This window comes from Gavia stellata, chromosome 2 (assembly GCF_030936135.1).
Source record: "Gavia stellata isolate bGavSte3 chromosome 2, bGavSte3.hap2, whole genome shotgun sequence".
NCBI lineage: Eukaryota > Metazoa > Chordata > Aves > Gaviiformes > Gaviidae > Gavia > Gavia stellata.
The window spans coordinates 45,951,163-45,978,717 of record NC_082595.1 but is presented as its reverse complement, the minus strand read 5'-3'; the positions used below and the strand labels follow the sequence as shown (position 1 = coordinate 45,978,717).

Sequence of the window (27,555 nt, the reverse complement as noted above, 5' to 3'; positions counted from 1 at the left end):
TGCCGGGTTCTACACTTTGGCCACAACAACCCCAGGCAACGCTACAGGCTTGGGGATGAGTGGCTGGAAAGCTGCCCTGCAGAAAAGGACCTGGGGGTGTTGATTGACAGCCGGCTGAATATGAGCCAGCAGTGTGCCCAGGTAGCCAAGAAGGCCAATGGCATCCTGGCCTGTATCAGAAATAGTGTGGCCAGCAGGAGCAGGGAGGTGATGATGCCTCTGTACTCGGCTCTGGTGAGGCCGCACCTCGAATACTGTGTTCAGTTTTGGGCCCCTCACTACAAGAAAGACATTGAGGTGCTGGAGCGTGTCCAGAGAAGGGCGACGAAGCTGGTGAGGGGTCTGGAACACAAGTCTTATGAGGAGTGGCTGAGGGAACTGGGGTTGTTCAGCCTGGAGAAGAGGAGGCTGAGGGGTGACCTTATTGCTCTCTACAACTACCTGAAAGGGGGTTGCAGAGAGGTGGGTGTTGGTCTCTTCTCCCAAGTGACGAGTGACAGGACAAGAGGAAATGGCCTCAAGTTGCGCCAGGGGAGGTTCAGGCTGGATATTAGGAAAAAGTTCTTTACTGAGAGAGTGGTGAAACATTGGAATAGGCTGCCCAGGGAGGTGGTAGAGTCACCCTCCCTGGAGGTATTCAAGGAGCGTGTGGATGTGGCATTGTGGGATGTGGCTTGATGGGCATGGTGCTGTGTGGTGTTGGGTGGGTTGGTTTTTTGGTGTGTTGTGGTTTGGGTTTTGTGGTGTTTTTTTTTTTTTTTTTTAAAAAGGTTGGACTTGATGATCTTACAGGTCTTTTCCAACCTTAGTGATTCTGTGATTCTGTGATTCTGTATTCATGTGGTGAAGTGGAACATGGGTCAAGTTAATTCACAAACTCTTTTGGGTTTTATATTTCTTTAGATTTATGTTTTATGTTTACAGTTTTCAGTCATCTCATTAATTAACACTTTTCTGTGGGTAGAATAAGGGTTTATGGTTTTACTCTTTTTCTCACAAGAATGTTTCCCAAGCATGTTTTATAGTAAGTACATTTTTCACATTCCCATCCCAGAGCATGAAATTAGTCTTTTCTGAATAATTCCCTACTATCTCTTTCAGCTATGTGGCCTAAAAAGGTCTTTGACTTAATTAAAGAAAACTGGTCTGAAAAGAAAGTCTGAAGAGGTAAAGTTGTCTGTTAGAGGAATATCAAAAAGGCATGAGTGAACCCTAATAACAAACTTCTAGAGTCAGAGAGTCAGTTTTAGTGTCAGCTGTTTTACTCTGCGCTACTGCTTGGTTCGTCCTGCGGTGGACCCAGCACTGGAAGACTACCTTTGCTTTTTACACTCAGATAAGGTTGTGTATCTGCTTCTGTAGAATGCCAGTTAGAGGTAGTAGATAGCTTCCAGGTACACCTAATTTTGAGAGTAGGTGCCATTTTACTCTGTAATCAAATGACAATGACTTTCAAATTTTTATCATTTAAAAATCTACATCCTAAGTCATTTATCTGATTTGAGCTTTAAGCTTAGAGCAATCAGACCTACTTCCATCATAAACATCCTTCCTTCCCTCTTCATTTTCTGGCAGGTCTGTGAACAAACCATGCTTTGGACCTTTTCCATTCACCAAGTGCGTCCAAGTATTTTATGAAGAACCACAGCAACAAAAGGAAGCAATATTGATACTCATGCTTAGTCTGACTTTTCCACAGCTTTATTTTTATCTTGCCTCAACTCTGACATGGACAACAATGTGAAGAGCCCAAGTTAGTGGTTATTGAATGTTTCATATGACCAGTTCTCAGGAAATTGAATAAATCTCTAAAAGCCAGATTTCCTGAAGTTGTGAAAGGAACTGAATTGATCAAAGTGTAGAACCATCAAAAAAGGAAATTTACAAGTGTTTGTTTCTGTGTTGGACAAACACAACATCTTTACAACACTTCAAACAGAAGATGTTGCTGCAAATGGAGTGTGAAAAAATTATCTATCTGCTTAATTAGTAGTAAACAATCATGGCAGCAAAAGAATTTTAGGTGTTTATATTCTTGATTAATCATAGTCCAAATTTGCTTCTGACAATTTTACTTTGAAAATTATGCTAGTTTTATTGTTGTTCTACTCTCTTCCAAATGAGGATTTAGCTTCGTTAGTGCTTGAACTTCTGTGCATTCTTCATCCGGTTTTAAGGCTTCTAGCTTGCACCCTGTGTTGCCATTTACATCTTAGTCATATGAATGCATATCATTGTCATTTGATATTGCTGGCATCTTGTCTTTGTTTTGTATGTAGATGTAGATGAGACTGAAGGTTCAAGGTATAAAAAATTAAACCTAGGTTGGATGAAGGCTTTCTTCCATGAAGCAGATGCCAATTAGAAATACATGTTTAATCTGATAAATAGACAAACTGAAGCACGGAGAAGATTCTTCTAAATTTGTAGTGCAACTTTTCCACTCATTGCCAGGGTCCGTAACTGAATATTTTTTTCCATGATAGACTTATCATATGGGCATAGCTTTATCAGCAAGAGGAAGATGCAAGTGGTGTTTATTTAGAAGTGTGTACATCTATATTTAAGTATGACCTTTCAAAGATTTCTATAAGGGAGGGAGGTATTCAAATCTTGAAGAATTTCTGCCAACTGTCTTCTCAAGGGCAAAAGGATTCTTTAGTGAGTCTTGTTCAGTCAGGAGTTTTGACCGTGTTCTTGTTCCAGAACGTCCTCAGCTTTAACATGTCATCACAGGAGAGTTAGTAAATTCTGTGGGCTTCAGTTTATCTATAAAATGTGACAATAAAATTAGCTATTGTTGCTTCACTGGATCATGTCATGAGGTATAATAAAATATGATTTTCCAGTGCTTTGTACCTTGTGCTTCTTTTCAGTTTCTTTTGAAGTCCTAGCTGTAAATGTTAAAAGGTTGTATAGACTGCTGTAATACTAGCTGTAATTTTTCTTCACAGTTTCTTCATATAAGCCAGTAGTACAATATTGTTTTACTGCACTAGAGAATATTTCTCATCTTAATATGTAGGATATGAAGCTAGCATCCACATATTTTATCAAATGTTCTGAACATCAAGGAAAAATTAAAAAAACAACACAACAGCAATCTAATTTCTCCTGACAGTGCATATAAGACTCAGTTATACACCCTCAGTGTGACTTATGTGAAAGTCCTTCATACAAGCTTTGCGTATTCATTTCACGCCACATATGATGAGAAAAAGTGAGATTTTTCAAAAACTGCTGCAGTTAAAGTTAGGTAGCTGCCAGCATCAGTAGAGTGGAGAGCTCAAAGAACATTGCATACTTGTGAGATCCAATCCAGAATGTACTACAGGCCCAAACAAAGGAGGGAAAAGTAATGGGATATATAATGAGAATGGCTGAATCTTGTTTGTGAGGTGGAGTACGTGTAGGATATGCAGGGTGGGATTTATTGTAAGAGGAGAGGTAGCAACAGTCCCTCCTACCACAGTCTCCTTGTTCTTGTTCTCTCTTCTACTGAGTATATCTCCTCAGACCACTGTAGATGTGATTATGGTACCATTAACAAGCATTAAGATACAGGGTTCTTCCTCTAGTTTTAGGGACCAGTGGTGAGGAATGGTAACTCCTTTTGAGGCTAGCCAGTTTTTGAAGTGTACATGTCTAAGGTGTTAAACTGGAAGACTCCAATATTCCAAGACAAATTGAAGCTTTGATTTCAGCCTTTACCAGCAACAGAGAAAATAATTGTGTGACTACATCCATATCTTGCCTCTTAACATTTTAATGGACAGAAGACTCCACAAAGTGAAAATAAAACATTTCCATCCTAGTTTGTTAGCGTCTTGTCTACGTTGCACACAGATGCCAATATAACCTATGGAAATACAAGTCCTTAAAACACTCCCCCAGTTCATAAGCCCTTTAATAATATACCGTTAGCTGTTGGAAAGACTACCTCCGTGACTTTAATAAGCCTTTTCAAGAAAATATATTAGTTCTGCATTTCACATGCAACTTGCCTTACAGATACTGAAGTGACAATTTTTTATCAGCATTGTGCATGTTGGTTAAGAGCTGAATTGGCGTTAGTTTGCTGCTGACACCAAGACTTGGAAAGATCCAGGAAAAAATACCATGATGAGGACCTCATCAAGAATGCATAGCATCAGTTTAATGTGAACCAAAAGTTGGACACAGGATGTGAGTAAGAATTCTTTGAATGACTGGGAAACAGTGGACTGTAAAATTACATGTAAAAGACAAAACTATATTTTTCAGTGTCTTTTGTTTTCATGGAGATAGAAGCAGATTTTGAACAGTCACCAGAGAGGTGAGAGATCAATCTGTGATGACATTTGAAAAATCAAACAGCAGCTTTAAAAGTCAGTACTGGTATGTAAGTGTGTATGTAAGAACTTCCTGACCTGTTTAGATAGCAAATGGCAATGAAATAACCAGCTACTTGTCTTTGCTCTTTCTGACTGTCAGTAACAGATACATGCCTAAACATGCACAAATAGCTTGTCTTTATTCTAATGGGTGAGTTGAGCCTAGCTAGTCTTTGCAGACGCTGCAATCACAGAATGATCTCCAGTTTTAGATGGATGACACAATTTGGATAGGGTTTTTTTTTTCTTTTTTCTATATGAACATACAAAATAGCAATTGGATGCTACCGAGTACATATTAGTTAGTGATAGTCTATTATACAAATTTAAGCTCAAATCTTCAGTTGGTCTGTGTGCCCTGACTCCTTTTTTTCCCCCCAAATTGAGTAATGCGTTTGAAGTCTTACTAGCAGGGAGACACTTGTGCAAGACAAAGTACTATTGCTACAGTGTCTGTGCGCCAGTATCCTCATGTGAAGCTTAAACCTGTAATGACTATAGGAAAAGTCCTTCAGTAAATTGTGAAGACATTTCAGAAGTGTTTTAAGATTTTGTGATCAGCTGGAGTCATTCTAGCGATACCTGTGTTTTGCAAACAAGGAAGAGATTTCACAGTCCTTGACAAGACTGAACACTTTCCCTTACATGAAGCCCCAGACTTGATGTAATCATAGGATCACTCAGGTTGGAGGGTGAGCCAGGAGGTCATCTAGTCCAACACCTTGCTCAGATCGTGCTCATCACTGACCCATGTTTTCTAGGACTTTGTCCACCTGAGTCCTGACTAATAGGTTGAAAACCTCCACTCTTCAGCATGTTAATACTCTTCTACAGTTACACATCCGTCTCCTTCTGTTGTATTGTAGAACTGCTCAATCGCATTGTCTGCTAAGGTTCTCACTGGGGATAATCCTGTTTGCTGGATGTGTGATGATGTAACACACTCATAATCTGTCATATATTCTGATACAACATATTTTTGGATACTTTTATCAGCATGGACTACACATCCAGGTTTTTCAGTAGTTCCTGTTGTTACATCTAGCTGGAGCATGTGTTACTGAAGTTTTTAAGAGGGGCCACACCACAGAACTTCTGAAGGTAATGCTTAAGCACCAGAGTTAGAGTTTGCTTCGGTATTAATTGTATTTTTGAGAACACTAGTCTTCTCTGCAGATGCAGAGAAAGTATTTCTTCCTGTTATTCATTAGTTCAGTTCGATAACTATTTCATTCACACAGAATGAGGATAAATCAATTCACTGAGAAACCAACTGGGAGTTAAAAAGTAGGAGAGCTGGTTTTCCTCCTCCTCACCTGTGAATAACAATGAGGCGTGGGAGGATGATATCTACTACCTCTAAAATCTTTTAGGGCATGGTGAAAAGAAACAATAAATTTGGTTTTACTTACTACAGAAAACATTTCATTTGTTCAGTATGTCAGATTTAAATGCATAATGTGTTGTTTTAAGCTTTTCTTTACATGTGCTACACATTTAAAGTAAGTTCATTTATTTAGTTAAAACAGTTGAAAATTCTGCTTGGAGAAATTTTAGCATATTCCAGCCTGTCACCAGTCATGATAATTATCTATCAGAAATAAAGTAAGTGCATGCTTTTATTTCTTTAGGGGAACTGTTTGCCATTCTGTTACTCAGCTTTGGCCCTTACAAGTCTGGATAACATTCCAGAATGCTACAGAGTCCTTTTTTCTGCCTGTGGTTGACTAGGCGGTTGCATTTAGTGTGACGTTTTTGCGATGCTCATGTGGCAGCAATGCCTTAAGCCTTATTTCTCTGCAGTTTTCTTCAGCAGGGGCTTCATCCAAAAATGGGAAGTTGTGCAGAATGCAGCAGTCTGCTTACTAAGTATATCTTGCCACAAAGAAGTTAATTTTGTTTTTGTTTTGTCCAGTTACAGTAGCATTTCCTGTATTTTTTTTCAAGCTGAATTTAAAGCACTGGTTTGAGTTACAACGCTGTAAATTGCTGTGGATTTGCCTGCTTTGCTCTTGGTTGCTCCTCCTGTGCTGTTATGCAATGATGAAGTTAACATGGACTATTCTCCCTTCTTATGAAATGGCCACTGATAGTGAACATCTCAGTTGTGAATCTTACTCCTCTCTTTGATCTATGTTGACCTATAAGGAAAATCTCTTTTATTAGTGCTTTAAAAAAGATTACTGTTAAGAAGAATGAAGAAATTAAAAACAGGGAAGCACAATATACTGTTTTTGAGGACTGAGCTGGATTTTATTAAATATAGCCATCAATCAATTGCTCTCTGCTTTACAATTTTCTGTTGGTTTTAAAAAAATTTATAGCTTGTTAGAAATATTACAGTATACAATCAATTTATACCGCCAAGTCATGTACAATGATACCATTAAATAGGCTGGTTTATGACAGTTCCATGTAAAACTCCCTTTCTGTGTGACATTTAGAATCATACAAATAAGAGATGGATAGAAACAAGTAGATCATCTCTTTGATCCCTTACCAGTTTTAAGTTTCTCTAAAAGCTGGTAAAGGTCTGATAACATCAAAGAGAAAGTCCCCATCTGAAGCTGTCTGTCTTTGCATCTAGCAGCAAAATACATGCAAATTGTCTTAAGTGCTATAAAGTGAAGGCAAACCTAGAATGAAGTATGCGAGAACCTTTAAGATTCCTTCTCTTGCTTTCTTTAGTAGTTGTTCAGAGAGGCAAGAGTCCCTCTAGTACTCTCTCCATCTTCAGTCTGAAAACCTGGGAAGTAGGAACAGCAGAAAAAAAAAAGGGGGTGGGAAAATGTCTGTAGGGAGACAATTATAATGCTGTAGAAATACTGTGATACGCAGATTGATTAATTTTTCTGAGCTGAAGACACAATATGGAAGTCATGATACAATGGTTTACCTTTTAGCATACAAGGTTGATAAAAGCTTGGTTAAAATATGACCATTTCTGCTGTAGATTCTTTGCACTTGCTTTTCAAGTCAGCTATATATTGATGTGCTGACCTTATCTTGGCATTGATACAAATGTTGTAACCATAGACATGAAATTCCCGAAGTTATAGTTTTATATTAATGATAATACTACTGTATTGTGATACTATATCATATTTTGCTTTTAAATGAAATATAGGTTTTGACTACATCCATAGCTGGATAAACCCTGCCTCTTTAAAAGAAATCCCTTCCTAGGGCAACAGAATGTGCTTGCACTTTATTCAGTGCATGTGTGCAGGTTAATGATTGGATGTCAAGCATTTTATAAATCAAAGCAGTATTTGATTTTTATTTTCGTCCAAAAGATTAGCTAATACAATTTCATTTTGTATACAATGTGCATTTTCTGGGTTATTGTTTTGTTTCAGTGTTCTCTCAAAAGAGGATGTTTTCCTACCCGTACTAGATTTGCCATACTTGTTGTACGGTTTATTACAGTTTTTTTATGGGTTTATTAACCAATATTAACCCACTTAAATGCCATTAGTTTTCTAACTTGGATATTTTGGAAGCAGATACAAGCAATGCCTTCACTGAGTCAAATAAAATTTCATGGCCCTCATAAAAACAGTCACTGTGTTGTAACTGTTACTGCACTAAGTACTAGGGTCTTTGAAATGTAGTACTGGTTTTGATTGCACTGTGGATGCACCTGCATAAGGAAACAAGTTATCAGAGAACTAGTTCCAGTAGAGTAAGTTAACACCCTTACTTCTCCGAGCGCACATCCATGTGGATACCGCAAGAGATCGCTGCTGAGTGGTATCTCGTTAGAATGAAGGTCATCAGCCACATTTTCCAGTAACTATTACTCTTCCTAAGTTGGCATCAGATCTAGTAACTAAGTGTAGTTAACCAATAGAAGGATTAACAAATATAATTTGTATGATCTGTATAGTCATTTCCCAGTTGTCTGTTTTTCAAAACTTTTTTGAAGTAGAAGACATTGCTGGAGCTATGATGGAATGGACCTTTGCAGTCAAAAGGCTAGGCACCCAGCCAGTTCGTAATTCAGTGAGACACAATACATTATCTGTTTTGACAGTCTTCATGGTTAAATAGTCTGGCTCTTGTAATACCTAACTGTGTTTATAAATAGAAATGAAGAAGTCAAATGGTCCAGTCTTGACAGCAGAGTAATATAGAGCTTTGGATGTGCCCAGAGCTCACATGTGCCTCTTCCCTTCAGTGGAGTGGGAAGAACAAGGTAAACTGATAGAGCTAAGTGGAAGTTGAAAAAACCTCTGGCATGTGTTTTCCTTGAGGTTTCAGTAATACGTGAAATGTGATATACCTGAGCTCTGCAGTGAGGTCTGTAAAATATATTGGTCTTCTGACCAAGAAAAACAATTCTTTTAAAAGCAAAATGGGAGACTGAACATTCACAAAGAGCTGTACTTAAAAGAGTGGCTGTCCAGTTTGCATGTTATGTGGAGAAGGAGGATGGGATAGAAGGAGGTATTCCTGGTTTCTGGTTCCTATTTCTTGCTCCAGATAAAGTATTTTAGCAAATAGTTTTCCCTGTGAAATCTAGGCAAAGGGCTGGAACCTCAGTATAAGCCTCCAAAGACATCTGTGGGCTCTCTCCTACACTAGCACAACATAACAGGAAGGGTGGACATCCGACCCTTTAGCATTGTCAGTAATATATGTCTTCTTGAAGACAGGCATTATTCTTTAAGCTCGTTTTGGGTTTAAATGGGTGTAGAAGGTGCATCCTTCAGCAAGTACTATACTTACTTTGATGTCGTATGAAAGTCGATACCAAGAATTTGTCTTTTCCTTCCACCATGTGTTACAGTAAGCAATCCCAAGAGGTAAGGGCTGACTCCTTAAACGCCTAGACCCTCTTCGGGCTTCAAGCTGTGAGCACCAGTCTCACAGAAGGAACTGACTGAAGTGACTTCAGTGCTGCATGTACATGCCTTGCAGGAGAGGGGTGAGATTCCAGACATAAACCTTTCCTTACTATACCCAGTTATTTTTTGCTTAAATACCACCCCACTTTATGGTCTGCTCCTTGGAAATTGAGTGTTGTGTGGGAGCTGTGATTTCCACTTTGGGAGCCAGGTGTCTAAAAACTATGTGCAGCATGACACCTGAACCTCCTGGTGGATACAGGCCTAATCCAAACCAAGCTTTCCTGGATGTACACAGAGCAGCCATGTGTGGTGGTCCTCAGGCAGCATACAGGTTGGACTCATCTCAGCTCTGCATCGAGTACTTCGCCGTGCTCTCATGACAGGGGGGTGGAGGGGTCCAGACCCCTGCTCAGGCTGCGTTGTGTGAAATTTGTAACATGTCTCTGAGCCAGGATTCCTGGCTGATCCAAAGCTGGAAGCTGAACATGACCTGGTCTCACTGTTAGTCAGAACTGAATGTCTCAGGACAGGCATGCTGACAGAGCTGGTCAGCAGCTCTGCTCCAGAACTCTGGTGTGAAGTTTCATGTTGCATGGTTACAGATGGTCTGGACAGGAGAGGCCCTTGTTCTGTTGCAGTGGTGTCTGTGCGTAGTGCTGCAATGGACTACAGCCAGATTATAAATAAATGGTCATGGCCCAGAAACCACCAACATTTATGAACATTATCTGTGTAACCAGCATTTTTGTGTTGTGAGGAACAGGGCAGAATACTGGAATGTACTTATTTACTAAGTATGTTGGGAAAAGAGTATGTATTCTGCAAGTCAGAATCAGAGGTACCTTACATAAAATCTGACAGTGGCATCAGATACATTTACTTGGACCTGTGCCCTTATACTCTGCGGTAATGTTTTAAATCTGTGTGTGATTTCACTGTGGCCAGCTTACGTGGTGGTAGGCTCTTGTTTTCTTAGAGATCATTCTTGTCCATGTTACACACACACTGGTTCAAGTGTTAGCTAAAGAAACTGATTTATTTGGATGTTCTGCATGAGGTAACACTCTTGTGTTACTGTTGTCACTGTTGTGATAGTACGAGCAGTTCCTGTCCAGGTGGTGATAGGACTCTCCATTGCAAGTGTCCTGGTAACAGCATTTTCAGCTGATGTGGATCAGACTCCCCAAACTGTGGTTTGGTGAATTCTTGTCATGCAGCTGCTCTGCGGTCCCACGTCAAAACTCCAGTGCATGCATGACGAGCTTCTAGTTAAAAACATGTGCAAAAAATTGCCCTATCCAAGGATAAACATACCTAAATAGATAAATAGTGTCTATCAGTTCACCATTTACTTCATGTGTGCAACACAGGACCTGCCTGGCTTGTTCCCAGGGCCGCCGGGAGCTCCCTGCCTCCACAGTCCCCATCACACAGTCGATTATCTTGTTAACACGGACTGGGACTGCCTTGGGAGTTCTTCTATCGATCCCTCCATCCTCTGGTGGAGCCGGGACTGCCCGGGGCGGGTTCCTGTAGCTATCAGTCAATTATCTCATCTCGACAGAAACTAGCTGGGGAGTTCCCGGGACTGCCCTGGGAGTTCCTACGGGTGACTCAGCACGCGGAGCATGTGCATGGGCACAGCCCTTGTCCCCAGCTGCATTACAATTACAGCTATAGTATTAATTTGGACTGCACGTGCGTGATACTTGGGCATTTCTGATGTGATCTGACCAGCTGACCAGGTGGCTATGTCCCTTGATAGTCATGGATAATTTTTTTTATTTTTTTTTGTACTGGGCTGCCGCATCTACAAGCTAGTACTTGTAAAGTGCTTTTCCTGCCATGGAGAATCCAAAACACCATGCTCACTGTCAATAGTAGTGGTCACCACTACCACGCTTCAGTAAAGGTCTCTTTTCTGGAGTCATCTGCTGCTTTCTTAACTTCTACAAAAGGTGTTTTCTGAGCCTCCTGTCTCTTGAGAAGAAAGGACAGCTTGTTATTGAACTTGTGGTGTTTACTGATAAAAAAAAATATATATATTTACTGTTTGTCAGTGAGTATGCAGTGGCCTGATAGAAAGCATCTAAATCTAATGAGTCTGGAACCTGGTATGATGCCAGGTAGCTGTCATAAAGTGGCTTCCCATAACATGTAGGGGGATGTACATTTAAACTTCCCTCCAGTTAATGTCTTTTTTCCTTTTGCAAGTGAAATGAAAAGCAGTGAGCAAAACAGAAATACAGTAAACAGCAATGTCTGAAAGACTGGTTTGGAAATTCAAGAAACAGTTAAATGTTTGTTAGAGTAAGAAAGAGTGACAGAGGTTTGAGCTGTGTCTGCCTTCATGAGCACGTAAGCCAAGATAGGGTTCCATGCCCTTTCTTTTTCAGGACACTCTCTCCAAAGACAGTCTCCAGGTAGCAGATAGGGTGGTTGTGCTTCTTCCACCCAGTGCCCTGTCCTGTGGGGGTGCTGGGAAGCCAAGTGTGCACCACACTGAAATTGCAGCTCATCGAATGTATTCATACAGAGCAGAACAAGTGATGGAAAAATCAAAAAGAATTATTCAGTGCCAGTGTTGCTCGAAATCAATTTTTGCTGTTATGAACTAAGGTGTAAAGAACAGTGAAGGTGGGGATGGTATAAGGGACAAGGTCTCCAAAGCTATTGTATTTGAGACCTTGGTAACTCTAGTTGGTTGGCACAAATAGATCAGCTAGTCAGAATTAGAGTATCTAACCACTGGAAAATTTTGAAAGACTCGTTAAAGCAAACAAGGTCTTTTAAAACTATGATTAGTATGAGCTGCATAAGAGGAAAAGTATTTGGATTTATGCTGACTAGTGTGGCTGGGTTTGGAGGGAACGAAAAGGTCGGTGCTGTTTCTCTGAGGAAGCCAGGAGTGCTTCTCTAGTAAGCAGTGAAAAAGGCTATCACTGTAAGAGCGAGTGCAGATGCATGGAAACCAGCCTAGTCTAATGCCTAGAGAACTGCCTAGGGATCAGGGCACCTGAGTTCATCCCCTGGGTCCCCTGCTGCCTTGCTGCCTGACCTTGGCCAGCTCACTTCTCCCTGCCTTGCATTCACTAACAGACGATCAGGAAACAAATCCTTAATTTCCTTATTTATGAGAAAGACAATGAAAGCAGGAAAGTGTTATCATTTGGGGTTGAAATGCCACACACCTAGTGAATGCTCAGCCCCCCTTGTATTATTTAATTGAAATGCAGGTAGCTTAAATCAGAATTTTCCCCATGTTTTCTTCAGAGATGTAAGATAATGAGAACTTTTTTTTTCTCTCCTGAAATGCAACCCTTTATAACACACAGTACCTTGCTTGAAATGTTATGTGAAGAATAATTTTGTTTATGAGGACAGTACCACATGTTAGATAACCTTCCATTGAACCACATGCTTTATAATTAATATACAAAATTATGTCCTCTCTGTTTTCTCAAGTGGAGCTTGAACAGCAGCATCCTTTGCTGTGGTCTAATTACAGAACATCCTTATTTTAGTAATAACTTTATGAATATACTTTACTTGCCCCTCATAATTTATCCTTCAGCTGCTGCAGCAGTGAGCCAAGGAAGAAAAGTTGCTTTAAGCAAAAGCTGAAGATGATCCTGATTGGAGACTTGAGCTATTTTTCACAGTGTGGGTTTGCAACTGACTTGGTTTGCCTGTTGTTCATAGGTTGGATGGGTGAAGAGGTGGGATAAAGCTTTCGGTGTTTCCTTCCCTTACCTTCCCTGGAGAGAGGGAGAATTGCTCAACTGAGACAATATCACTAATAGCCTACCTTGCTGGACTGGTGTGAAGACTCATTCATTACTGTTCTCACAGTGCTCAGGAAGGAGCTGGATTAAAACGTTTTATTTCCCACAGCCATGGTAGAGCAGCACTGAGACTGCTGTGTCTCAGAAGATTGTAGTGCCTTTCTCATTTGCATTTCCAGCTCTGTCACCATGTTGCTGAGATACGTCAGTCATGGCCTTTTCTAAACTCAGCAATTTAGAAGGCAGCTGTTATCTTATTCATTAAAAAGGGAAGAAATAAAAAGCAAAAACAGTCACTCTGACTTTGAAAAACTTCTATGTAGTTTTATTTTCAAATTTGATTTGTCAAAATTGCTTCCCTCTAGTGGTTTTCAAACTGTGTTTCTAAACATGAAAAAGTTGGTGCAATGCAGAAGTTTCTGAAGTTCTAAGAAAGCCATTTCTTTGGGAAAGTTCTGTACTTAATGAAATGTAATTTCTTTTTGGGGTAATTAACTTACAAAGTGCTAGGGACTTTCCAGCCATCGGAAACCCTATCCTAAAGCTCAGTTTAGCACAGACAGCTGCAGAACAAATCTTAGCTAGCTATCCCAGATATTGTGTAGAGAGCTGCCATTCCTGCCTGGTTGACTGCAAGGCCACTGCTGCAGAGAGCATACCAATCATCCTGAAATGTGTAAAATTAGTGTTTAAGCCAAAATAATGACATAACCTTCTGTGCAGTGTATAATCCTAATAAGATTAAGCTTTAGCAAAGAAAAACATAAAATATATAACCTAATAAAATCATAATCTATTCTGAATAAACTGTATTATACATGTTTGCTGAATGGATTATATAAGTTTAATGAAATTACACTGTCTTAATAAGCAGGATACAAAAAGTAGTAATGGCAGCTTTTCTATACACAACGCAAGAGAGTAAGGAAGAAGATGGGGATTATTAGAAAATTACTTTAGTCAAAACAATTTAAAATCAAAAAGATAAAGATAAAAATAGAATAATAATTTATTAAATACTGCAACAGGGAGTTTAGCGCTTCTTTGAGTGTGTTAGCTAAGGTCAAAGTAAGATACCCAGACATCTATAACTCAAAAGTATCCAGAAAATACCTGTAGTTTTCAGAGGAATAAGGAAGACTGCATTGACATGGTGTTGGAGAGGAATGACCCAGCTAAAAAGAATGCGAAAGATTTGAGAAAATTTAACACTTTCTCAGCATCTGGTCAAATTTTTGTTCATATTGCTTTAGTATATTCTGTATTTGTCCATTCTGTCTCTTCATCCGATACGTGGTAGTGGATTCCACACTGTTCGCACTTCTGAGCCAGATGGCATACACTCTGTCATGCTGAGATCATGTTGGAAATGTCATCTGTGCAACATAGCTGAGATACAGTAGCACTTTAAAATTAATTTCTCAATTGTTGTCCACTACAGCAGTTTTTTTGTTGGGGGTATTTTACCCATGTAAAAAGACTACATAAATATGCTTTTTTTGCCTTTAAAAATTAAAGCATTTCCAATAATTTATTATAGTTTACTAAATTTCAGCTTAGCTTGTTGCAGTAAGGAATAATATATTTGTCCTTATAGAAGTACTAAAAATATTAAGAAAACTACTTTTAAAACTTATGTTAGCACAACCACATGACCTCTCCAAGAACTGTGCTGCGTATTTTTGAAAACCGTTATGAGACAGTCAAGAATCATGTTAAGACAGAACGGTCTGAGACTTAAACTCTCCAGTAAGTGTAACAGAGTAAGGGTTTTTCCTGGGTTAAATGAAGGGAAGATGGAGGAGAAATGAAGAGGTGCAAGCAGTATGGTTACATGATTTATCAGATTTTTTTATTTCATGTGCTGAAAATTGTGAATTGTAATAGATGCTGAAAGGCAGTGCTATAAAGATTACATTTTAGGGCCCCACATCTGTTTTGGTTTTCTGATTTCTTACTTAAGTTGCTTAGTTTGCACAAAAAGTTGCTTTTCCATCTGTCCAGATAAAAACACACCTTGTGTTCCAACAGCCAGAATTTTAAAATGCATCTCTCCTCTCAGAAATACAAGGTCTCATTGGCTTACACAGCCTTGTCCCCTTTCCACAGCTCCATAGTAGGTGCTTAAGCACTTGGACTTAAACAGTGTAGTACCTATAAAAACTAGACCCAAGAGTCAAACGGGTTTCTTTTCCGTGCATAATAATTCCATAGTAAACTTCGTTCTTTTGTTATTTGATATTTAAAGGAGTCCCTGAACTTACATCATATGGTAAGGGATTAGGCAGTGTAAGGATTTACGCATGTTTTATAAACTGATTCATGTCGTATAACTAAATCATGAAAATGAAGTTAAATTTCCTAGTAAGGACTAGTCTTCATGTGGGACATCCTGGTTAGAGGAGCCTTCTCCCCACCGAAGGCTGTAAAGGGAGACATGAGTCATTGTTTTGGATGAGGGCAGTGCTAGATATTTATAAGGCTGTCCATCTATGCACTTACTGAATTTCTAATGGCTCTTCTGATAGAAATAAGTGTCATGTTTTTCTAGTGGAGTTTAAGTTCTAATTTACATAAGTGAAAGAGAAAGGAGGAATAGGAGAAATACACATTTCGAGATTCCTAACCAACAAACAATTCAAAGTAAAATAGTATTTTTTAGCATTAAGTATTCCTTTGGCTTATTCTGTTTTCGTTCCCTTGTCCCTTACTTTTCTCCTGTATGTTGTGTATTTGGTTTCTCAGGCTACTGGTTTTTGGTAGGCAGGGGCTGTGTTCCCTTTCTGTGTTGAAGTGGCCTATGACGTTGTTGAAACCTGCTTCAACAAACAAAACAAACTAAAATGGCCATGGCACTGCAGCCAGTGTGGAAGCAGATGTGATACGAGGTCTGACTGCATGCCCCGACTTAACGTCAGTCAATGAATCTCCTAGGGTGATGCTGCTTTTTTACCTCTGGCCTTTAAAATACGAGTCTTCTTCCCTATTCCTTGCACAGAAGTAATGATTCTGAGTAGCATGCAGTACTTTTTCATGGTGTTTGCACTTCAACTTTAATTACTTGTTGATTTAGTTATTAGACATATTACACTGGCTTGTATTTTAGTACGTAAAATACTGTTTCTTCTTGCTTTTATTTTTTTATGTCTCTCTCTCATTTGTTTGTAGACACAAAGATTTGCCTTTTCCTTATCTGAAGCCAGTAGCTTCTCTGATACAAAGAATTAACACTTGATTACATGTTGTCCAGCTTCTGCTTGCTATTATAACTAACAAAGATACAGCGAGGGGAGGAGAAGCAACAGGAATAAAAGCAATGTGCCTGTGAGTAACACTGGAATGGCGATGGACAGGAAGAATCAGTAGCTTCATGCAATCAAGAGCAGTAACAGATTTAATAAACAGCTACAGGCCATGGCTTCATTCTGTAAACACAGTGCATTTTCTATCAAAAATACCTTGTTATTCTCAGCTTAACCTGGACTTGCTCTGTATATTGCAATTATAGATAACTGAGCTGTTGCGACAGGATACAGGCTGTCCACGTGCGCCTGTGTACAGCCCAATACACTACAATGCAAACCAAGCACGGTCCCAAAACAGAGTCCAATCAGTCGGGTTTACAGAGAGCAGAGAGATAAAAACCTGACTTAAATTACTTCAGAGTTTTTTAAAATACAGTCATCTTAATTGCTGAAGGATAGTACATTTGTACGTCAAATAATAATGTCTAGAGGCTGGAGGAATGAAAGCTAAAGTGACACAAGGTGGCAAGGAGTAGTAACAGATACTCTGAGGTTATAAATCATATTCCTGTTGTTCGAAAAGGAAAATCAGACCACGTTCTGTATATGGCAGGTTGTAAAATCGGAAATACATGAGAAACGACAACTTTTAGCAATTTGATTTTGCATGCTGGTAGAGCTGAACTTTCATCTTCCTGTGGAAAGCCACGGGTTGTCTTAAGCGTGAGTGTTGCTTTCATGAGTCATGTTATGCCTGCCCCTCACCCGTGGGCTGGTGGCCCGTCCCCAGGGAGGTGCCCGATGCCTGGTGCTGGGGCTGCCTTGGTGCCCCTGGCTGCCCTGCTCCTGGCTGGGGGTGAGATGGACCCTGGCTGCCCCCCTGCTGTTCCAAGCACCCAGGAATAAGCCAGGCCTCCCTGACACCCTAGTGTGAATTAGTCCTCCTGTAATATAGGTTATATCTGCAGACTCTTAAGTCTCTTTCTTAAATGCAGTCTTACCTTTAAACGGTGGAAGCTTACGTGGTAAGTGAGGTACAGGTACCTAATACATGCGCATACACACACATGTGCCTGCACTTCGTGCACAAACATGGCATTTTGGAATGTTTAAAAGTTACTTAATTTTCCATGCTCTTTTGTTATTTCTTGCTGATTTCGTGACTATTCAGATGCCTTATTTCATGGAGGGGTACATGAAATAATTTGTAAGTGCTGTTAATCTCAAAAATGATAACTTGAGGACCATGAATTCTCCATTTTCAAAGGTAGATAGAGGAAAAAATACCCATGAATAATAGTTGTGCTTGCACAGACTTTTCCAGTTCTTCTGCCCTGAGCTCTAAGGAATGCTTCTGATTACGAGAGTGAGCTTGAAAGAGGATGAGTCCACAGGCAATGAAATCCTAGATTCAGTGAATTTAATCAGAGTTTTCTGCCTTGGTAAGAGTAGTGACAGAATTTCCATTGACCTCAGTTGTGCAGAGATTTTGTCTGCACTGTGGAGCCCCACGGCACAGGGGAGAAGGGAGTCTCCAGATCCTGAAGAAAGGTTTGCAAGGAAATATAATTCCTGTCTGACTTTAAGAAGTCAAATTAGGGGGAGTATGGAGAGGTCATTATCTGCTCTCCTGCAGTGAGCACCTTGTGGAAAAACTGTCCTGCTGAAGCAAGTCTTTATTTTGTTGTAGGAGACAGACATGTACAATTAGTTTACTTCATTCTAATCATTCGTAAGGAACAATCTTTTCTGATACATGATCTGACTAGATCTCGCTGTTTGAGAAGGTTTCTGGGCTGCTTGGTTTCATCATCTGTTCATAGCTGTTTTCTCCTGCAACAACTTAACAAGTATTTTCTCTCCTCAGAGTTTTGTATTACTAAAATACGTGTAGATGGCCATTTCCATTGCTTGTCGTTATGTTATCACAGCTTAAGGGTACTGTAGTATCAACTATAGTATCAGTGGCCCCTGTAGGCTTCAATGGAGAAAATGTGGTCAGCAGTAAGTTACTATTTTATACCTGTTTAAATGATTTTCTTGGTTTTGCATACTCTGTTACAAGTTTCTGCCTCTATCACTGTTACATGGTATAAGGAAGGTATGGCTGTTTTCTGTCAAATTTGTATTTGTCATTTTCTAAATCACTGTTTTCCTTCAAACTCATAACTAGAGGCAAAATTGGAAGATATTTCCTCTTAAGTGCTGTTATTGCTTACATTTCCAAGCATAAATAAAAAAAAATAAGTCAACTGTTTGTTTAACGTCTCGGGGATGTTTTATGTATAGATTCACCACCTACAGATTTTCAAAAGAAGGTCCTTGTTTTGAAAATGTGATCCTAAATCTGAGGTAGCACCAGGGCACTTTGGAGAATATTGTTTAGACAGAGTTTCTACTCCCTTGCTGTGAACTTTTCACATCTGTTAGGCAGCATTCACACCAAGGAGCATGGACTTCAGAAATTTGTTTCATACCATAAACCACCAGTAGCTGCATGCTACGCTTTTCCTATGCCAGACCCACAAAGGACATAAATCGTTGCTGACTCTGGCTGTTCAGTTTACGCTGCTGAGATTCATGCAGCTCTGGAGGCCGTCAGTCTAATCCTAAATATTGATAAGTGTCAGAAGAGTTTTCTTGCATGTTCTAGAAGGGAAAGGAAGTATTAGAGCAAATATATGTACATTATTTTTATGAATAAGCTGGAACTGTTCCTCTCTGAACACTATATGATTTTTTCATTGGTTCTGAATGTTTTCAATAAATACGTAGTTTTCTCTTTCCTATATTGATTTTTATTTGTTAATCTTTTTGTAGAATCGTTTACTTCATACCTACTCTCTGAAATCTTTGGGTACTTTATTTCCCTTTAGGAGTTTTAGTTATTCCCGATGATATCATTATATTTTCCCTTGAAGCAGTGTGTTCATTACAGGATAATGGGGAGAGAAGCTGTTCGGTTTGTGATTGATTAGCGGATGTACAATCTCAATTCCCTTGGAAAGTGGGTGTGTGATTGTTTGAGTCTGTGTTTCTTTGGAGAGAGACTGTTTCAGGGAATCGTAGTTAGAGCTGCAAACAATCCATTAGTCACTCGTCCAAGCCCTGCCAGCATAATACTGTTCTCTGTAGTACGTTATTGAGTGTTTTGTCCAATATTGGTTTGAGTGACTCAAACCATGAGGCTTCCACCACTTCCTCTGAGAAACTATTTCATGGTCTGACAGAGCTCACTGTTAGGAAATATCTCCTGGTACTCAGCCTAAACTTTTTAACACCCAGATTGATCTCATTACTGTTAGGTATACTTTTTTTTCCAGTCCTGTCTTAAATCTTTTTCCTTCTTTGGCATTCACACTTTTGAGTGAATAGTCGATAGTATCCTACCTCCTCTTAAGTCAAGCAAATGCATAATTAGTTTTTCTATTCCTCTCTCCAAATAGGCCATCTGTTTGGTGGAAAACAGGGCTGAGTATGGGAAGATTTTTTTCTACTAAGTGCTTGTTTCAAACAAATAACATGAAAAAGTGCATTAGGAGTTCATGTGATTGTGTAGCTCCAAGGAGCCCTAACTTTTATAAAAAATGTTTTTCAGAAATTATGTAGAAGATGGTAACTTTTCCAGGCAGTCATTTGAAGTGGTAATACCTTTAGCACAATATACAGCTCTAGCACTAGTAGTCTGTCACGTTTCATGGCTTCAGGGAATGTTTTGTAATGTTGCTTCATCTATTTATCAAACAAATTATATGTAGCTACAGCCCGGAGAGGGGAAAGCAATAGCAGCAAAATTGCAAGCAGATCCAGGGGCCATTTGAACGTCTATCATTCACAGCTTTACAGCCAGAATTTACAAGTATTTGGGTCATAGGAGGATTGTTGAGGAAGGGAATGTACTTTAATCCACCCAACTATTACACATCTCTGGATTTCCTTCTAGTGGCCAACATCTGTTTGGTATTCCCTCCCTCCCTCCCTCCCTCCCTTCCTTCCTTCCTTCCTTCCTTCCTTCCTTCCTGCCTTCCTATCTTCCTTCCTTCCTATCTTCCTTCCTTCCTATCTTCCCCCTTCCCTTCCCTTCCCTTCCCTTCCCTTCCCTTCCCTTCCCTTCCCTTCCCTTCCCTTCCCTTCCCTTCCCTTCCCTTCCCTTCCCTTCCCTTCCCTTCCCTTCCCTTCCCTTCCCTTCCCTTCCCTTCCCTTCCCTTCCCTTCCCTTCCCTTCCCTTCCCTTCCCTTCCTCCCACCCCCACCCTGCTTCCCTACTATAGTCCAGATCACTGTCCCCTAGCCTAAGGTTTTTTACATTACTTATTATAGTCTCAATTCTGCAAAGATGTGTGCACACAATAAATGATATTTTGCAAAATCTGGGTATGTGCTATTCTTATTTCTTATGGGTGGTCTGCTGCTTAGTTAGAGACTCCTAGTCAGAGGAACACTTAGATTTACAAATAAGACTTCTAAACTAGTACTCCATGCTTGCTTTGAAAAACATGTAGTATGTATTTTAAGCATATGTTTATGTTTTTTGATGAATCACTGTGCAATTTGGGAACCAAGCCCATGTTTTGTTAATTTTTTACCTGAGATTACCTGATGCATGTGGGTTTGTGACCTGGGCTTCTAGCTTGGGGAGTAAACAAGCTGCGTGCACTTCCTCTGAACTGTACTGGAAAGGATGCTTGGGTCCTCAGGCAAGAGCATTCCTGAGCTACCTTACTACAATTTTACTAAGCTAATTAAGGAAGAAAAATGCAGTGATCAAACTAAGACCAAGTCAAGTTTGAAACAAATCAGTGGGTTTCGGTGATCAAACTACCAATTTAATATAACAGATGAACTTAGGATACTGCACACAAATATTTAAATGCAAAAAAGGAAAAGGCAGGTAAATGACAGTCCGCCATTGTGAAAAGAAAGCTTGAATAACTCCTGCAGCTTGCTCGTTCTGTTGTTCACTATGTGAGATGAAGCAGTGGTAGATTTGCTGGAGCCTGGGCCATGTGCTGCATCTCTCGGGAAGTCTCAGGCACCTTCTTTGCCTTTGGGCGGGGTGTCTGGGGCAGGCAGGGTCTCCAAGGGAGGCCTCCTGGTGCCAGAGAAAGAGCCGCTTGTCTTTTTTCTTTCCTTTCTTTTTACAGGCAGCGTTCCTCACTTTTTCTGCCTCAGAGGCGAATGCTATGGCTTTGGGGCCAACTTGTATGGAGTGAAGCAGGAAGAGGTGGCTGTGGTTCAGCCCCTGGGGGGTGGCACATGTCTGAGGTGAGGGTGGGAAGTCCCATCTCTGGAATCATCCTTCCACTCGCATCGAATCCCCCCATACATGAGGAGCAAGGTGCATGCAGGGCTTTCAGTCTAGAAGCACAAGTGGCTTTTATGTGATCAAACTCTACTCATATTTAAGGGACTGATATTTTCCCACTCCCCGTGTCAACTCCATGGCAATATTCCTCACACGCACGTGTGTCTGACCTGCTCTCTGCCAAAGGTCTGGTCTTCTCTGTGTTCAAGAGTGTGTTCCCCTTCCGTGCAGGTTATCCAGGCTGTCTTCTTCGGGATCTGCGTCTTGACTGACCTGTCCAGTCTTCTCACTAAAGGAAACGACAGTCAAGAGCAAGAGAGGCAGCTGAAAAAACTCATTTCCCTCCGTGACTGGGTGATGGCTGTTCTAGCTTTCCCTGTTGGAGTGGTAAGTACAGTGTTAATCTGCACATGTCTTTACAAACTGGGTGAGCGGTATTATTTACTGATTGTTTTCTGACTGAAAGGCTTTCCCACCTCTACGCAAAAGGCTATGCGGAAAGGGAAAATGGTAGAGATTATTTTAATACTCTCTTGTTTTTCACAGGTGTAAGGGAGCACTGGTGTTTCTGAAATTATTTTTGGTTCATTAAAAAAAATGTGCTTTACAATAGGAGCTTGATTGTACAAGTCATTTCAAAAGTGAATTGTACCAGCAACATCTTGAGAGTCAATTTGGACTTCGGTGCACTGTGTGTCATTGTCAGGAGTAGTGAAAGTGCTAATTGTGGCATGTTTCACACCGCAATGACCTGACTGGAGTTCAGGCTGTAAGCCATTTTGTCACAGGCAGGAAGGGAAGCGAAAGTCCAGGTTGCTCCCTGTTAATCCCATGGGGGATTCAGAGGTGACAGAAGAAATGGGGTAGGAAAAAAGGGGTTTGTGAGTAATGTAAAAAAGCGCACAGAAGGTATGGAAAAATGTGGGGTTTATATGTCTTTTTCAAAAGGAAACCATTCTTTGGATCAGGTCCTGCTCCACTGGGACACTGCACATTGCTTTCAATGGCAAAAGGTGCTGAGTGTCTTTACATGTCTCATACCACACACTGAAAGCAGCTCTAAATCGAGAATGTAATGGTTTTTTACATGGAAGTGTGATATGTGTCAGTCTAATTCAAAGTTTAGGTTACATTAAAAAAATGTGTGAACCTTTCATCAAAGTATTGCTTTTATTGTAATTCAGGATCAACCTTTAATTCTAATTTTATATTTCAGTGTACAGTAGTTCAAAAGAATTCACTAGAAGCAAATTTTTTTTCATGGTAGGACTACTAGAAATCTGTATGAGGTCTCTAAAGTTGCACTGTTTTACAAAAGGTGATCACTTACTGTCAATTAACAGCAGTTAACATATCAAAGATGCTTCATTAAAATGTGATTTCACCATTTATGTGGGATTTCGCAATATTTGAAGAAATACAGAATGCTTTTGCAAAGTTAGAAAATGCAAAGCATATGTGAAACACTGTGCAGGTATTTCTTTCATAAAAACGCAGCTTGTAGCCTTCCCTTACTGTACTGTACAATTCATATTGGGGTAACAGACTGCAGTTCTCCAGTCATGGTAAAAGAAACTGTATCAACTAATACAGTTTTTAAAAAATCTGTGCATAAACAGGCTTGCAAATATGTATTTTATGGGTGCAGAGATTTATATGTTACATTTGTATTTTAAGGGAGGTTGGGACTTAGAAGTAGTTGTGATGGGCAACAGATCCTTTTCCTACCGTGTTGACAGTAGAATTGAAGAAGGAAAACAACATCACATTATTTGTCTATTTAAAGATTTTAAGTGCCTTTTTCAATCTAAAAGTACAAGCCTTTACGTGCATCAAAGCACACCCTCCTTAGCTCTCTCACGCCGCTCAGGATTCAGGCATTCTCTCCTGCCGCTGTTTTAGCTCCGTACTGTTGTCTGTGTGCTCCTCCACCCCTGCAGTGTTCCTCACCTTGAAACTTTTGAAGATGTTGGAGAACTTCAGCTTCATTTTGTCTTGACAATTCTGCGCATTTCTTTCAGGCGTTGTTTCTCTTGCCACTGGTACGCGAGGAATCCCAGCTAGCCATTGCCTGCACTAGAAGTACTGTTGCAACATTTACAAGTTAGCAGTTCCCGAGAGACGTGTTGCATACCTGGAGCTAGCTACTTACCCAAGGGTTTCATACAGAAACAACTTCTGTCTTAAACAAAGAAAAATAATCCAGAAAATAGTTAAGACATGGCCATGCTCATTGGACAGATGCTCTCCATTTCCAAAGGTGACCTTTCTGTGGTGATGGGGAGCAATTGATTACCACATATTATTTCACTTTACTTCTTACAAAGAAGGGCTAAAAGGGTTGTTTTTATTGTTGTTTCTTCTCCTGGCTGCTGGAAGACAAACAGCAGCACTTCATAACTTAACACTGGTCTCAGCTCCTTCCTGAAACCTGATTCTCTCCAGCAGTGCTCACCACACCGCAGCTACCACTTGCCAAAGCCTTGGCCAGTGCCTGAGGGACTACCAGCCACTGGGGACTCTTCGGTGGGATTACGGGTAGGAAGAGTTCAGGGCCCGAAAGTAGCAAACATCTAGCACTGGCTTTGTTTTCTAAAGAGCTATTTATGTGTAAGAAAATACCCAGTGAAATTTTGGTATGCTGGAGGTGCCTGTTAGAACAAAGTTATTAAACACCAGAGTGTCTGCAGAAAAAAAGTTAAAGTTCCCTCGTTTCCCATGTTCTTTCAACAGCTTCCTTACTCAAAAAAAAAAAAAAAAGAACAAAATAAGTTGAAATGCACACTTTCTTTCTTTGAGACTCACCCACCTAGCTCTCAATGGAGCTTCTCAGTCGTTTCCAGTAGCGACACAAGGGAACCTTCACACATAAAAATTGGACAGATGAGAATAAAATCCTTGTTGGATTTCTAATGTAACAGCGGCGGTCATGCTTAAGTACTTGTCAGTTAACTTAACATCTAAATTATTTTTATTGCTCAGTGTTTTACACAGGGTGTGTTTAGGGAATAATGCAAACACTAGGGAAACATTTTAAAGCCACTAACTGTAGTTTTTCTAGAGCAATTCAACACAATTTTTCCTGTATTTCCTGCTTACTGAAGCCCTTGAGATGACTTGTTCTGAAAAACAGATGAGAAAAGGGGTTTCCACTCCCAAGTCAAACAATGATGTGTGAAAAAAAAGTAACAAAATAAAATACTTCATTTTTAGTACTTCCTAAAATAGTATTACATATAAACCACCTGGGAAGTCTGACCACCAACCTCCTCCCACCTTCCAAAGGAGGGGAAAGAACCAGCCCAAGGGCAAACCATCTCCTTGGGTGGCTTTGCAACAAATCAAATCTTGCAAAATCTTTGCAGCAAACCACATCTCTCCAGTGTTGTGTTACGTATTTTGTATCTTTGAGGGCTCAGATAAAACTGAATTGCCAACCTACCATTTTGTTCAGGAGCATCAAGAAATAAACATGAACCTCTTTGAAGGACATAATGACTACTGTTTACCTATTGTTGCTCTTTTTAATATGACTCTTAAGAGAATGAAATCAGAAATCAACAGATCAATTTTCTATGCAGTAAAGTCTTATTCCACAAAAAGTCTGTGGGCAACACTTCCTAGCCCTTTTTTAGTTTGTTGTAAGCCTGGGATATTATTCAAATGCCTAAGAGATCAGGAAGCATCCACTGAAGAAAAATGTTTGCATAGACATTTTAGAAGTTCATTACCAATTGTTGCTGATACTGGCTGTACTTACCCCCCCCCCCCCCCCCTTTATCACTGTAAAGGAGATTTATATTGGGAATAATTTACACTGCTAGAGAAGTGTGAGACATGCTTAAAAGTCAGAGACTACACCAGTGGTTTAGACTATCCCAACTTTTTTCTATTTGTTTGACACAGATCATGAAGTTGCCGAGTTTCTGTGGTTAATTAGTGTTTTGTGTAAACTGTGTATGGTTTTATCAATATGTTTCTTGTAATTTGTACCAAACAAGGGGAAGAAGAGATAAAACAAGCATTTCTAATTGTTTAAGACTGTGTTTAAAAGAAATAGGAAGAAGAAAGAAAACTGATATTGTTACATATTAGAAGAGAGATTGCTGCCTAGAAAAACACAAACTCTACCATTGATATTTTTTATCATGTAGCTTTAATAGCTCCATTTGGGTCTGAGTCTAAACTAGGTAGAATGATCTCATATTCTTTATATTATTCTTTTATGTTTTTAAAAACCTGTGATATGAAAGAGAGAAAGCCAGGCATTCTTTCTTATCTCTTGTTTCGCTATGTTGATACAGTCAAAAGGAAAGCTGATCACCCTTCTTCTGTAGATCATCAGTAATGCTGATCTGGGATCTTATCCCAAGAAAAGATGTGTAGGCATTTGCTGCAGTCTTCTACTTACCTCGTTATTTGACCAGACTACAAAATACTTTTATTTCCATAACTGACTCGACCATGCCAAAATCGCTCTATTTTAGATTTTGTCCTCATCTGTGTTGACATGGTGGCTTGTGATGGGAACATGAGTGAGCAGTGGTGCAATTGCATCCTGAACTCTATTCTCCGACGGGAGTCTTCCCTGATTTTGAGTTCCCGCTCCTTGTGTTTTCCTTCATTGGCCCTTTTCAAATTCATTTGGTGTGATGCTGTGCTAGCGCTAGATCCCACTGAGAGCCAGTACCATGCCGATTTGTGCTTACTGTGGTCTGCCTTTAATAACACTTTTCTTCTGTATGTAATGCCTTTAACCCTCGAAGAGGCTCACAAACAATATATTTATACTCACAGTTAATCGCAAATGTCTTGGGAGATAGCCAGAAAGCTTACCTTTAACTGTACTTAGAAGAAATTTTGTCAAGGTCAAAGGGTTGGATTTTTTTTCTTTGTTGTGAAGCCATCCAGGAAATCAGTGAACTGAACTGTGCAGCCCAGCCAAAAACAAAAACACAGAAACACAGAAGATGCAGGAAAGTAAAGTTATAAAGTTCCACTGGGTTCATTCTTCATTTGCATAACATTTCTTGGTTGGGCTCATGTGAAACAGCAAATTATGCAATTCTTTTCACTAGCTTTCCTCTCTTAGTTTCTCTTCGCTTCCATTTGCGGTGATTTGATAAAGCCACTTGTTTTCTCTTTTGAATCACCAACCATTTACCAGCTTGTCCTTTAAAACTTTTCCTTTGGCAGTGCCACATGCTCTTCTCATGTCCTCTGAAGCTTCAGAGACAAAGGACAAAAACTCAAGGAGTATCTCCTTAAGTGGGAAAACAGAGTTTAGTTTTCAGACTTATTTTTTTCCTGCTGCTGTGTATTTGTTTAGCAATACTTCAGATGCCTGCGGCTACTCCATATTTTCAAACAGTTTCCAAGGTCTACTTGCAAATTTGAGGTTCCCTTTGGTCTGTAATGACCCTAGATAGGGTAAGTAGCAAATGAGGGACTCCTCTGTTCTTTTATATGTTGCTTTACCTTATGCTTAACCAAGTAATCACTGTCTTTGGAAAGCTGGCAATCTTAGGAGGCTCCTGTGCAAAGAAGTGTAACAGCAATTGCTGGAGCCTGTTTTCTTCCTTGAATTCCAGGCCTCGAGTTTGTCTGAAGAGGAAGTGGAAGGGTGCCGTTTGTGCCATTTTGCCTTGGGAACAACAGAATATAAAAGTATTGGGCTCCCCAAAAGACGTCACGTGAGCAATCTGTTCAGCCTGGCGTGTGAGGGTAGTACCATGACTGTCTCCACAATAGTAATGAACTGTGCTGCAAAGAAGGTGACAGGCGCATAAGAGCTGCAATTCTGACTGAGCCTTACATAGGCAGTGTGAAGAAGCAGCTCAGTCATATCATGGTCTGGAACTGCATGACCATGTGTGAACTTGGCAAAGCCCAGCCCAAATAAAAGTCTACCAGTACCAAAGTGTGAGCATAGTAGAGGTGATTTAAAAATACCAGACCAACAGTTGCTCATTAATCAAAGTAAACAAATTCAGAA

The 27,555-nt window shown here is 39.9% G+C and overlaps 1 protein-coding gene across 4 annotated transcripts in view; it reads left to right on the top strand.

Annotated features, from left to right (window-relative positions):
- The window catches only part of AIG1 (androgen induced 1), a 127,480-nt gene that overhangs the window by 16,347 nt on the left and 83,578 nt on the right, over window positions 1–27,555 (top strand). For 3 of the 4 annotated variants that reach the window (XM_059832922.1, XM_059832915.1, XM_059832908.1), the window contains exon 2: window positions 21,792–21,947. The exons of the other annotated variant lie outside the window; for it this stretch is intronic. In XM_059832922.1, coding sequence (XP_059688905.1) covers window positions 21,792–21,947 — 156 coding nt within the window. The remainder of the gene's footprint in view (window positions 1–21,791; window positions 21,948–27,555) is intronic. 4 annotated transcript variants of the gene reach the window in all.